General features: G+C 41.7%; 1 gene segment (V, D, J or C); it reads left to right on the plus strand.

The window, feature by feature from the left end:
* The first annotated feature begins 282 nt into the window (after positions 1-282).
* Positions 283-14,888, plus strand: LOC109703106 (immunoglobulin heavy variable 4-59-like). The segment is given in 2 exon segments: positions 283-358; positions 14,554-14,888. Coding segments are annotated over 2 exon segments (411 nt in total).
* The last annotated feature ends 415 nt before the right edge of the window (positions 14,889-15,303 follow it).

Raw genomic sequence — 15,303 nt, forward strand, 5'->3', positions numbered from 1 at the left:
ATGTTCTGAGTCTTGAGTGTACACATCTGGGTCAAAAACCAAGTTAAGGTAATGCAAATCCCCCCAATTCCAAACACTCTTGGGTTTAAAATCCCAGCACACAGCCTGGGTCATGACTGCTGTGCCACCATGGACAGGCTCTATTTCACTGTCTCCCTGCTGATTCTCCTTGTCTTTGAGTTCTCTGTAGGGATCCGTCAGTGACAGCAGTCTCCATTCCTCAGCACAGCCTGCCTTACATTCTTCCTGTGTTTTCCCACAGGGGTCTTGTTCCATGCCAACATGAAGGAATATGGCCCTGGACTTGCGTCCCCATTCCAGACTCACAGATCAACCTGCTCCTTTTTGAGTGTATATGGTATGGGTGTGGATGGGTTCATCAGCCCACAGGGAAGGCTCTGGAGTGTGTAGCAGATAATGATATATAATACAACACAGCCTTTAAATGCCATCTCACTGTCTCCAAGAACAGATCCATCAGCCATGTGTTCTTCACAATGAGCAACTTGGATTCTGCAGACACAGCCACATATTATTGTGCTAGGAAGCCACAGTGACTAGTTACATTGGTCAGTGTTACATTGCTAGCATAAATATCTGAGATAATCAACTTGTGAACATGGAACTAGATGCATAGTTCAAGTTTTAGTATGACAAGAAAATTGTTAATAAATTTAGGAAAACCACCCCATGTGAATGAGGCAATGCACACACAGGTACATAGGCACACACACACACACACACACACATGAACACACTCACATGTTCACACTTCACCATAGCTGAAAGAGAATGAGGACTCGTCATGTCAGCATTACAAGGCACAAGAATGTCATGATCTTATGTAGACTTTTAATACATGGAATAAAGTGTTAACCAATTACAAAGAAAAAGAAAACCTGTCACTCATCATTTAAAAGATATAAGTTGGATTATGAAAATCCCCAAACATATTTCCAGTTCAAATGGCTATGAAGTAAATAAATGACAAGCTTCAGAACAAGTGAAATGTTTGCTCATCACATTATCACCAACTTATTGTCTCCATAACATAAGAAGATCCCTCATTGTTGAATAATTTGAAGTCCATGTTTGAATTGAGCAAAGATCTGTGCAGACATTGCATCAAACAGAATCTGCAAGTGAAAAACCAGCATGAAAAACAGACAATAAAAACCATCTTTTCATCACCATGGAATCTGACATCACACCACAGCGAGACACCATTTCACAGATCGAATGGCCCAAATAAAATATAAAAAATGGAAAAACAGTGTTCTTGAGCTCAGCAGAAGCTAGAGCCTGCTCATTGCTGCTGGAGTGTGAACTGCACCTGCTGCTCTGGAAGACTATGTCCTGTTTCTTATTAAATTAATCATGCATGTTACATGAGACCTGGAAGCCCCTCCACTGAGGATTTGCTACATAGAGAAAAACGTGTTCTCACAACCAGACTTCACAGAAGTACTCAACATTGTGCATCAGCAATGAGAAAGAATAGTAAAGTCTTCCAAAATTGTATTAAGTAAATTTATAAAACATCATAGTTTGACTAACTGATTACTATTCATGACTTTCCATTCAAAAAAATCGCCACACTATTTGAAGAAAACATTTTGACCATGATGTTCTCACCCCATTTTCGCACAAAGTTCCTTCATCTGGGCAGACTGTAGATTTTATTTGTGGATTTCTTCCTTCTCCCCATCTCTTCTGCACCACTCTCTGAGCCAGGACTATGCAATGCAGTGGAGACCAAGATGGTCTCTCTGCTCCCTCAGTAATTGCTCAGTGTACAGGTAGGCAGTATCCCCCTCTTCTCAGATGCCTCTCATTCAGTGTTAGGACACCTGAATAGGACAAAGGAACCAGGGGTCTCATCCCATGGATGTAGCTGCACAGAGAAGTAACTGATTTGAGCATCACCTGCCAGGACTTGTCTCAATAGCAGGCAACTGTGTGCTGGTTCGGAGGGTGCAAGTCTTGTTTTCTGTGCATGATGTATTTTATGAGGGACATAGAAAGTTGATATGATAAAATATAGTCTGACAGTTTCAAATAATCATTCATAGCAGTCCATGATACACATTAAGTATTCCAGCTTCCTGAATACTTCATTACAGTTCATTCACACATGAACTGAATTATGACATTGGAACCCAGACTAATGTCCCATATTGTGTGATAATCCTGTGTAAACAAAAGGTAAAATTATAATAATGACTGAGTCATGGGTCTTATTCAATGTCTAGAGAAGACGTTTTTCTCTTCCTAAAACAGCTCATTCTGAAGTTCTTGTTTCATTTGCCTTCGTACACAAATCATAACCCTCATACATCCAAGGAAATTCATTTTGATATCCTCTACTTGAGTACCTTGCATCTTTGGAACTCAAGTCATTCATAAGATCTTTACCAAAACTTCCTTCTATTTGGATTCCCTGAGAAGTTTTTGTCAAAAATACTTGATAAGATTCTTTCTCAAGAGCCTGAAGAGCAATTCTCTCTGGTTTCATTTTCAAAACCCCATATTTTATAGAAATATCACAAGATCCTGTACTCAGAGGTGGCATAAAGCAGCCTTTATTGGTTCATGAAGAGTGTAAATTGTGCATGAAGGCTTATGCATACCTCACCACATCAAAGTGCAACAGGACAGAGCTGGTGTTGGAGGTAAAATCTCTGCTTGTATCATCCTCCATGTCATCAATCAGAGCGTGATGACCAGTGTGTCCTATTGGGAGTGAACCTTTGGACATAAGTGCTGCTGTGATAGATGTGAGACAAAGAGGATCAAGGATTTCTTACAATTTTGACAGCTTCAACTTCAACTTGAAAATGCCATCTTTCCAACTTCTGCAGAGAAATGTGGGTGTCAACAGCTAAGCAGAGTTGAGTGATGGAAAAACCCTGCAGAGCTGCCAGTGATGATGTCTGTTGTGTGAGCTTTGGACACTGGGTCACAGTTGTTACCGCACAGGTGGAAACTCAAAGTCACATGACTGCTCAGGGATTCAGGCAGAATGTTATGGGGTTGTTGCATCTGAACTCTGGACTATCTGTGGTTCTCTGTCCCCAGGTGTCAGGTCCCAAGTGCAGTTGGTGGAGTCAGGACCTGTCCTGGTGAAGCCCTCCAAAACCTTATTCTGTACCTATGCAGTCAGTGGTACTCTGTTAACAGTGGAATTGGCAGACTGGATCCACCATTCCATGGGAAAGGGATATCTATAGAGACAGAGACACAATGTACAAGCAATCTCTCAAAAGCAGAGTAACCATGCAGCTTAGATCTGTGACCACCAATGACATAGCCATGTATTTTATAGAAGAACCTCAGTGAGCGGTCTTCAGTATTAGCCCACATACAAACCTGCCTGCAGTGCACAGGGGGCCTGGCCTGTAGAAGACACTCAAGGCTCACCCAGCCCTGAGTCTCAGCCAGGAAGGAGGTACAGGAGGAACAACCAGGAACTTACTGTTGGGCTCAGTGGTTTTCTGTCCTCTCCAACACCTCAGCAGCCTCTGTGGATGACCCTTTGTTCTTTACATGTTCTCACACATTCTCACTGTGACAGTAAAAAGTGAGTGGCTTTTCTTTTTTTAGGATGCTTTTGGAACAGTCAAAAATCCTTCTGCAATTCCCATATGACCTGCTTTTCCTCCTTGACAAACAAAATATCCCAAAAATACTCCTCATCTCTAATTGTTGTTGTGTGCTGAACTGTGTTCCTCAAAATTCACATGGAGAAGCCTAAGTGACAATTTAGTGTAACTTGGAGTGTGACATTTAGAGGAATAATTACAGTTAATTTTTTCCACAAAGACTCTTCTCCAACGGTCTATGATCTTAAAGGTAGGGAGACACTCTGACATCAGTGTTTGATAGCTCTCTCTCTCTCTCTCTCTCTCTCTCTCTCTCTCTCTCTCTCTCTCTCTCTCTCTCTCTCTCATCTCCACATTCACTAATGGCAGATGGTAGAAATATCCTTCAGTGTATATAGGTTGACATGATAGTCACCACAACCACACTATGCAATGTCAATGACTATGTTCCAAAACGTGACAGACATGCAAAGAATAAGGCGATTTGTGCACTGCTTGGGATTCTCAGAGGAAACTGAGACAGGAAATCTCTTTCAGGCTTCATCACACAGCCTCTTGCTATGGAAACCAAGGCTACAGCTATCTGGATATTAAGGAAAGCGTCAGTTCTTACCGGCTGTACAGCATGGGGACTTGGGCTCTACAAATGTGTCAACTCTCACAGATGGTACAGTGGTTCCACTTCCAAGTCATGCTTACAACCTGGGCACCAGTGCTGCACCAACAAGGTTCCCTGATATGAGTATTTGCCTGGTACAAGCAGTCTACTCTTCCACAGCCACAGGAGCCAATGGCTTCTCCTGTCTCTGGGAACCAAACATTGAGGCACCTGCACTGATGACCAAGCAGTCAATGACTGTCACATTATTCTCTTAATTTCCTAAATAAGATCAGTTTTTCTTTCTTACCCTTTTTCTTTCTCTATTCTCCTCTTCTACATTTCTTTGTACTTTTTCTGCTTTCAGAATTTTATTATAATAACGAATATTATTTTCTCTTGCTCACTTTTCTGTGGGCTGAATCTTTTTTATTCTCTACTTTCTCTTGTTCCAGTTGCGTTTACTTCTCCATTTCCCCTTCCACCTTATTCTTGTCTATTTCCTGTCCATTCACTGCTGTTAGTCCTCCTGCTGTCATTCTGTCCTTACTCTTATTATCTACTAGCACAGTACCTCATGTTGTGCTGTTTTGTTCCTTAATTCCTCTTGTGATGTTGGAGTGGTCTTGGTGAATGTTTGAGCACTCATACTGCATTTCCATTAAGCTGTGTCAGTCAACTGTCATTGCTTTAGAGCAAGTTTTCTCATCTCTGTATTTTTCTGGGAACTGGACCTTATAAAGTGAATACATTGGGAAAATATTTATGTTCTGACCTATGCCCAAAGTACCCATGTGAGAAAATATACAGCCTGACACAAATCATGACACATATTTGCAAATCTCAATGCAACACTCAAAGCAAGGCAACACTCTCCTCAAAACATCAACAATTACAGAACAACAAACAACACACATTATTGTGAGTGAAGTGAATAAAGTCCTGGAGAAAGATTGATTGCAAGTATGACAAATGAAATTGAGCAATATAAGAAAGAACATCTGAATGTACTGAAAGAGAATAGAGATAAACAGAGAGATGAAATTAGGAAGACATTGCAAGACATTGCAAGACATTTCTCTATGAGAAAAGAATCTCATAGAGAGCCTGAACTTTTTTACAATACAATCTATACATCTATGAAATGATATAAATGAAACCCACTTGTATTATCAATGAAGGCAATTACAAATAGAAAAAAATAGATTGAAATGATGGAAAAAATAAAACTGAAATTTAGGGAAGGAAAAACTGGAAGAATAGATCAATAGACTGGATCATGTAGAAGATTTGATAAGAAGGTGCATGAGTTATTCAATCGTTAAATTTTGATAGTCAGTCAATACACATTTCACTTACTCTGCATGTGTGAATGTAAGGAAGGAATCAATTTATGTTAATTCTTGAGTTCCAAGAAATTAACTAACTCATGTTACCATAGAGTTTTGAGTAGTTATTCTCCTACAATTAATCAATTGGTGATCATGTATTTAAACTTTATTTTCAAGGGAAAACTGAGTAAGGAGTTGCAAGAGCAGCTGCATTGAAGGATTCCCCAAATGCCAGATGCAGTCCACCCCACCTCTTTCCAAATTTGATGACTTCCCTTCACTTTCCACACGATGGAACCGGACCTTGAACCTACCACAGGATATCCATAGTGGCTCTGATAACCCACATATGACCTATTCAACTTATTCTCTTGTCAGCAAATGGGCCCAAGATTCAGGATAAGTATATGAGGTGTGTAAAGTTCCATGATACGGACAGGGTCTCGTACAAATCTATAGACATCAACAAATACATGGCCCCTCCCTCATTCTTGTTCTCCCTTGTGGCTGTACTCAGTAGTGAGTGACTCATGGATTTCAAGAATGGGACAGTGGGGAGGAGAGGATGTGTCTGGGTGACTTATGGTTGTTTCCTATCTTCAGGTGTCCAGGCCAAGAGTCACCTAGTGCAATGGGGGGAAGCAGTCAAGTTCCTTCCAGATGCTCAGCCTCAACTGTGCAACAAGCACACTCTAAGCATCTGAATATTCTGTGTCCTGGGTACAATTTTGAGCAGGGAAGGTTCTGTGGTGTATTGATGTTAACTGGACTAAAAGGATCACATTCCCTGAGGTCATCATATCCAGGAAAACAAATAAGAAAGAAATGTATAGCTGATCAATGTGACAGCTGAGGACAGAAATACATATTTCACAGTGCGACATTTGGAAAATGATCTCTGTATTCTAAGGTCCAGGCAATAGAATAACTGTATATTGGATTTTTATGGTGAGGACTCTAATAGTTTAGAACCAGAGTGATGTCAGTTTCATAGAAGAATAAACTCACAATAAACAGGAACAATAGAACTCCCCTAGATATTCTGAATTGAAGGTTATGCTTCATATTCTAGTCTTTGTGAAAGTTGATGGAATCAAAATAGATAATTTTTCTAAGTCCAACACAAAATAAATAAATACATATAAATAATTACTTAGATAAGTAAACACTTGAGGTAATGGAAGAAAGAATCTCATGCCTATATTTCTGATAACAAGAACCTCTGACCAATGTCTCAAACACATCTACATCCTGAGATGCAAGACATTTCCAACTTGCCCATAAAAATGCCCTTTAAAGCATATGTATGGAAACTTTCTATGTTTTTGAGTACAGGTAAAACCTTTGATCTAACCTTCATTCATACTCCAGCTGCTAGGGAGGTGAAATTAGGGAGGATTGTTGTTGGATGGTTACCTGTGAAAAATTGGCAAACCACTATCAAAACAGTAAGCCAAGACTGGGGTTCATTCAAGTATATCCAGCTTTGTGGGAGTCTTAGATAGAATGATTGCCTTAATCCTATTCTTCCTGTCTTTTCAGGATAGGAAATGTGGCCCTCACAGCCTGAGGGCATTTCTCAACAAGTCATGTAGGATCTCCCTGAAGACACACATGTTCCCATGAATTGTCAGTATCTGGAGAGATAGCCAAAAATCCCTCATGTTTGATCAATATGTGCTTTGAGTAAAGACTTTTCTCTGACTTCGTGGAAGACCTTCAAGTGTTCTGAAAAGGACCCTCTTAGGTCCCCAGGTAGAAGAGTAGACACAAGGAAGAACTGACCCTATGGCTTGTTCAGAAGTCATGTGAATCTAAACAGTGAATTTCTATAATACCCACATTTGGGTAGTAATGAAGTCTCTCAATCTTGTTGACAAAGTATCAACTCATGGGCTCCTGACATTCTCACTTCACTTGAGAAGTGATGTAGGCATCCTGCCTGCCACAGTATTTTTTTTGTGGTACTGGGGATTGAACTCAGGCCCTCATGCACGTGAGGCAAACACTAAACCACTGAGCTATAACCCCAGCCCTGCCACAGTATTAATGAGGCTACAGGGGGCAATGTGGATTTGAACCTGAATATAAAAGAATAAGCAGATTATGGGGGTCTGTAGTCAAGTTTCCAAATTTGATTTTACAAATCAGAATGAGGAAATAATCTTAAGGCCTAGTGGGTGTCAGAATTATGGACATTTCATCCTATGGAAGGAATGAACTATGAGTGGATTTACAATGAGGGGATCTTTGATCCATATAGTAGTTTAAAAGCAGGAAGAACCTATGCAGAACAAGAGTAATCTGGATCTTAATGGGAATGGTCTCATAGTAAGTGCAGAATTCTCATCTGGGGAATGGAGCACTGAAAGCAGATTGCCTATGTCTCTCCCCCCAGATGCTTGCAAACATGTTTCTGAATAAGGCACAGCACAGGCATCATTGCCTGCAGTGCTGGACATTGAACCCAGGACCTTGAACCTCAAGAGCTATCCCAATAGAGCCATGTCCCCAGAACTTTTGTCTTACTTTTGTTCGTGAAATCCAATATTGCCTATGATAGGACGAAAATGTATCTTATAGGTGTGTGCTTACATGCATGACCCACACACATCATCTTAACTAGTGTTTATCTTCCTTGCTCATGAGTGCCTTGGAATACAGAATGATTCGAGCACAAGAGTGGCCTTGTCCTCCTCTAAAAGGATCAAGGTAACAATCTAACAAGGCCTGAGTCACATGTGAAGAAAATCACTGAAGAAGGAATAGAGACAAAGCAGGAGCTGTGCTGGTCACAGCGTTGGGAAAGCTAATCCAGAGCCTATGTGGACAAGGGAGTTGGACTGGAGACAAAAGTAAGAAGGGGCTTGGAGGATGGTAGTCATGTCCTATGCAGGTAGAATTGTCCATGGCCCAACTTCCATTATCCCTCTAGATAACCTCTTATCACAAATGTAAACATCTCTTCAACACTGGACCAGAGATACCTCACAGGGTACAGCAGGTCCAGGACAGCCTGACCTCAGTTCCTACCCATGCATAAGAAGAGGACTACCAACATGCAAATTATTGTTCAAGTGTAGATTGAACTCCCTCTCAGACCAGGGAAACTTACAGCTATCTCCTCACACAAGACATAGGTTTCTGAGGAAGGCAGGGTGGTGGTTAGAAGATGAGACTGTTGTGTCTTCTGCTGTGCCATGGTTTGTGTGTCCTCAATGTTTCACACATGGCTATGGGAGGTTGTGACCACAGGCGACTAACTGGATGATTCTCCTTGTTCCCAGGTGTCCTGGGCCAAGTGTAGCTGCAAGAGTCAGGACCTGACCTGGTGAAGCCATCTTAGAAGCTGTCTGTCACCTGTGCTGTCTCAGTTTCTTCATCATAACCAGAAATTACTATTGGACCTGCATCTCCCAGGACACAGTGAGGAGCCTAGAGAGGATGGGAAGCATATGATATGATTGAAGCACGACTACACCCATCACTCAGGAGCTGCATGTCCATCTCCAGAGGCATTTCCAAGGAACAGTTCCCCCTGCAGCTAAGCTCTGTGACCACAGGGAGCACAGCTGTGTATTACAATACAAGACACACAATGAGGGTACTTCAATGTGATTCTGACACAAACCTCCAGGCATGGTGCTAATGACTGGTAGTTGTGTTCAGCTCACTGCAAGCACAGCTTCAGGCTCAATGGCAAGTGCAGTCAAAAACATGAATTTTTCTTCCTGAAGCTCTGGTCTCTACCCAGAAGCTCATACCAGACACCACCATGCACAGTGATGCTGGAGATCTCTCCTGTGTGAGATCATCGAAGTGTTTCTTTTCTATTTTTTGCTTTTAGCGGCAGTGGTGATTGAAGTTGGGGTCATGTGTTTCCTATGCATTTTCTCTACCACTTTAGCCATACCACCACACCACTTTTGTTTTAGATCATTATTTTAAATTGGGTCTCATGTTATTCTTAGGATGATATTCATGGATAGAGGGTGGCAATCATAGTGACAAATTCTGTTAGACTTATATTATACATTGGTCACATGGCTCCCATTGTGTCCTCCCCTCAACCCTTTCCTCATCCCTATTGCAGCAATCACAAGAGGTTTCTTTGTTCATTTTCATATGGGTATATGAAGTCCATCAACCATATACCCTCACCTTAATCTCCTTCATTCACCCTCGCCTCTCCCACTATATCCCCAGGAATGACATTAATAAGTCAGTCCATGGAATTCTGAATATATTCATAGTGAGGCAAAAGAAATAAAAAGTAGTCTTGAAAGAGAATCCTAATCATTCATGTGTGTTGTCACTGTTTACTCACTAATACAGTTCAAAATCAACAATTGTCAGCAAGGCTTTTGTATTCAAGGAAGATACAAGAAAGGACACGCGAATGATTTATATATAGTCCACTTGTACTTTGACATGTGTCAGGTGCAGGGAAGTTCATTGCATGTTTTTAATCTAATATTTTCATTCTTTATCAACTGACATTCTCCATGCTATTTTATTATTTTTAATTTGTAATGGCCTCATGGGTGAATTTCTTCACTCTTGTTATATTTTGATTTAGATTGTGAAATTAAGAATGATTCATTAAGAAATCAATGATAATAAGAAAATCAACTGAGTTCAAGTCTTCTTCATGGTCACCTTTGAGTTATACTTATCTGAATAGCTGAATATGTAAGTATATTTATAATTAAAATGAAATTAAAGGCTTGTAATTAACTGGATTAACAAAACCCCATGTGTGAAGATAAAACACTAAAGAAAATTTATTGTGGTGTGGTGAGGCTTGTTGGAATGAAAGATTCAGTTATTTCAGATTTGACATTGCTTACATAACTTACCGTATAGAGAAAATGTCACACTTGATTAGTCTTGGTACAATAGGCAACAGAGAATTAGATGATTGATGACAGGTCCTGTGTTACTAGAAGCTCTTTCCTCCACCACACTGTGTTTCTCCCACACCACAGTGAGATTGTTTTCCCATAATTACTTACCCTCATAGAGAAGATAGCTTCATCCCAGCATAAATAAGACAATAGGTCTACATAGCACAATATGTACTGGTCTATATGTACCACATAGAGAACCAATAGCAGAGACAGGAGTGGTGTTGAAAGTGTTTTGCTCCATGTTTGTACGAATGCTCAGAACTTCCTTACATGCTACAGAATTTATGTGCATGTTCTTCTGATAAGGGAGAAGATTCTGTATAGATGTAATTTTCTCTGTCAAATAGGAAATGGTAGGCAGGGGCTGAAGTTTAAATAGTGATGCTCAGTATAAACCTTCTCTGAATGTCTTTTCTCCAACTTTTTTTCCTGAGTTAAGTGGTGACACCAGAGCTCCCTGCCTGCTCTGTCTTAGGTTGTCACCTTCCTGTCATCCTGGAGCTCTTTAAGCAGAGTGCTCCCCTGTCAGCCAACCTGCTGTGCACTTTCCACTGTGGCATCTCATGTTAGAGTTACTGTGTGCAGAAGTCTAATTTAGAAGGAGGGAGTGAGAAAGGGAAAGACGGATGGACCTTCTATCCAGATTACCCAATGACAGCTGAAGGACTAGCCACAGAATGTAAATCATGTCATTCACTTTCCCACATAATGTTCCCTTTAAGGTCAGTCCCAGTGCCTCACTCCTTTACTGTAGCTATTTAGAAGGAGGACATGAGAATCATCAATAATGCAGATAAAATACTGCCAAGGTTCCTGGCAATACCTGTTTAACTCGGCCTTTGTTTCCTGAGAGGAACCTGTGTCTTAGGACATGAAAGTACTCATGCTGGATGGGTCCTCGAGGTCCAGTTCAGCTCCGACAGTCATGTCCAGATCCATCAATATCAGAGTCAGCAGTAGCTTCAGGGACTGTGCAGTGCTAGGGCCTCCTCAGCTCCTCATATTCACAGTGCATGTGAGGCCAGTGGGGATGGGAGCAGATGGAAAGTCTCAGGGTTGCTATGCACCCAGTCTCTGATGATTTCATTCCAACTGACTGAACTCTCATTTTAATTCATGCAGATTGAGCTTCAGGAGTTGGAAAGCATTCTCCAGTGTTGATGCTAGAAGTAGACTTATTATGAAATTGTGACCATTCGTGGTGAAGGCACACAGAGGGAATCACTGGATGTTCCTTTTCATCAAGGACCATGAATCCTTCCCCAGACCAGATACTTCAGCATTTCCAGCAGTCTCCTCTGATGATTTGTTACATCCCATGGAAGGATGATTCAGAGCCACAGCATTGGAGAGTCAAATAACTCTGCTCTTTGGGGGGAAGAAGCCTTGATCCACTCACTCCAAAGTTCTCAGCCTCACCTGTGTACATATACACTCTCAGTACTTGAATATTTTGTGTCCTGGGTCCAACATCAGCTAGGAAGGGCCTTGATTGGATTGGTATGATCTGAGCTAAAGGGAACACTAACTACAGCCACAGTTGGCAATCCAGAGTCATTATAGCATGGGAAACAGATAAGAACCAAGTGTTCTTGCAGTTGAGCAGTATGACATCTGAGGACAGTGCTGTGTATTTCTGTGCCTAAGGTGCTGTCATTTCTATACAAGTTAAGCCTAGACACATTCCTCTTTGCAGATGTACTCAGCAGAGGGAGCTCTGGTCCACCAGGGCTGTCCAGGACATAGGGGAACACTCTGGAAGAACAGTGTGTTCTCAGCACCACCAGGGGGTGCCCAGGAGCAGTGAAAGTCACTCAGAACCAACTGGAGAAGACCACAAGGGACCAGCAGGGGATCCTCAGGGACCACTCAACACAGATCCCTCCCAGGAAGTCAGTAAAGGGCTAATTTCCAGTACATGAATTTTATTCCCTCACTTGCAAACTGCTTCCTGCCATTCAGTATATGCAAACGTTTATTGAAATACAGAATCTCCCTCCACTTTTAGAGTAAAATGTCTTGAAAATGATTCTTCATGTTCCAAGACCCAGGCAAGGGAGTAACTGTAAACTGCATTATCTAGGTGAGAACTCTTAATAGTTTAGTGGGAACTCCATTCAATAGAAGAATAAGCTCACCATAACTTGGAGCATTATATTCTGAATACAAAGTCACTCTCCATGATACTATACCCTTTTTGAAAGGTGATGGAAACAAAATGCATATTTTTTCCAATCTCTATACCAAATAAATAAGAGAATGGAAACAATTATTTTGCTAAATGAGTAAAATACACCATTGGGTAGTGAAAGAAAGGATCTAATGGAGGTTTGTCTGATAACAGTAACCGCTTACCAATGTCTCCACCATGTCCACATTCTTGGACAATGGACATTGCCACCTTCTCAAGAATGCTCTTTAGGACAATATTACTGTAATCTTTTGTGGTGTTTAAGGCAGTGGAATCTATTATTTAACTTTTTAAAACAAGTGTCCTTGTTTTAAACTACCTTATTTTCCAGCTTTTTGAGATGTACATATAGGGAGGATCACAATTCAATATCAGCATGGGCAATAGGAATGAGATTCTCATTTCAACAATGTGCCAGGCATCTGTCACATGCCTATAATTCCACCTATGTAGGTGTCATAGACAGGAGGAATGCATGCACCATATTCCTCCTGGCCCTCTAGGACAGGACATGTGACTCCCAAATCCTTAGTGCAGTTCTCAACCCAGCATGGTTTAGCTCTCTGAAGGACACCACATGCTCTGGAGTGGTCAGTTCCTGGGCACAAACCCAGAACCCTATGGCTTCTGTGTTCTTGTCTGTGACATTGGGAGTGACCCTTGTGTTGCCCAAGGGAGGTCCATCCTGGGTCACTAGGGAGGTGGGGAGTCATGAAGCCATAACTGTCCACTGAGGATTGGGTCAGAAGTCAAGAGAATATGAACAGTGAGTGATTTGTCCTTAAATCTGTTGGTTGTGATGAAGTCTCCATTCTATTGGAAAAGCATTGACTCATGGATTCCTGAAAGTCTCTTTTCACTAGGGAAGTTATATGTCCATCCTGCTCTCCACAATCCTAACAATATTAAAGCATACATTATGGATTTGAACCTGAAAAATAAGAGCAGAAGCAGGCTACAGGGGTCTGGAAGCAAGTTTCTGAAATTACTTTGAAGAAGCAGAATGGGTGTAGGATCTTAAGGCTTCATGGGTGTCTGAGTTGACTGCTGTGGACATTATCACTCTATTGATGGTATCAATTGTAAATGTGTTTACAAAGGGGGATTAATGATTCATTTAGTAGTTTACATGCAGGAATATCCTATGCAGAACAAGAGGAAGCTGAAAGTTAATGTGAACATCGCCACAGGAGGAGCAGAATTCATATGTGGGGACTGGTCATTGAAAGAAGATTGCTTGTGTCTCTCCAGCAATTGCTCACAATCTCCTTTGTGAATAAAGCACAGCACAGACAGCATTGTTTGCAGTGTTGGGGAATGAACACAGTGCCTAGTACTTCAAGTGCTCTCCTACTTGAACTATGTCCTAACAATTTTTAAAAATTTCTGTTGTGCCATCCATTCTTCCTAAAATTTGCAAGACTAGACTTGAACTGTGATCCTATGTTCACCAACTCCCATTTACTGGAATTATACACATGTGTCTCCATGCTTGAACCACAGACAGCATTCTATCCAGTCTCTATTGTCCTGGCTGCTGTATCCTTTGGATAACAGATGAATTAAATCAGAGTATGGGAGACCTAGACTTCATATAAGAGCAGCAGTGTGACAATGTAACCGGTTCCAGAGCATCTGGACCTCAGTGCTCCACATGTATAAGAAGAGGACTATCCACATGCAAATTATCATTCAGTCTTTAAGTTAAATCCCCTCTCAGGCTGGTGGAGCTCACAGCTCACTCCTCACACAGGATTGAGGTTTCTGGGAAGGCAGGGCTGTGGCCCAGAAGATGAGGCTGCTGTTTCTTCTCCTGTGCTTGGTGACAGCTCCCAAGGTGAATGTCCCCAAATTCACACATGGGTCCATGAGAAGTTCATAACCACAGGTGACTAACTGTAATGATTCTTCTTGTCTCCAGGTGTCCTGTCCAAGGTGCAGCTGCAGGAATCAGGACCAGGACTGGTGAAGCTCTCACAGACTCTGTCCCTCACCTGTGCTGTCTCTGGTGCCTCAATCAGCAGTTATGATTGCAGCTGGATCCGCCAGCCTCCAGGGAAAAGCCTTGAGTGGATGGGATACATAAGTTCTAGTGGAGGCACAAGCTACAACCCATCCCTCAAGAGCTGCATCTCCATTTCCAGGGACACGTCTGAGAATCAGTTCTACCTACAGCTGAGCTCTGTGACCTCAGAGGACAGAGCCACATATTACTGTACAAGTGACACAGTGAGCGGAACTCAGTGTGAGCCCTGACACAAACCTCCCTGCAGGAGCAAACAGGACCAGGAGGGGGCGCGCAGCTCACAGCAAGCACAGCCTTAGTCCCAATGGCAGGTGCAGATGGACAAACACATGAACTTTCATTTCTGAAGCTCTGGATCCTATCCAGCCACCTCCTACCAGACATCACCATGCACAGTGAGTCTGGAGTTCTCTCCTGTATTTATTTTAGTGATAGTGGTATCTGAACTCAGTCATGTGCTTCCTATGCATTTGCTTTACAATACCAGAATGTTCTTGTTTTAGATAATTATTTCAGATAAGGTTTCATGTTTTTTCAGGGGTGGGTCTTGCACTGTGATCCTCTGACCCACACCTCCAATGGAGCTGAGTCCACTGGCACACAACACTATGCCCAGCTGTTTCTTTGAGATCCAATCTCACTAAT

The sequence above is a fragment of the Castor canadensis genome, chromosome 2, assembly GCF_047511655.1.
Source record: "Castor canadensis chromosome 2, mCasCan1.hap1v2, whole genome shotgun sequence".
In the NCBI taxonomy this organism is placed as follows: Eukaryota; Metazoa; Chordata; class Mammalia; order Rodentia; family Castoridae; genus Castor; species Castor canadensis.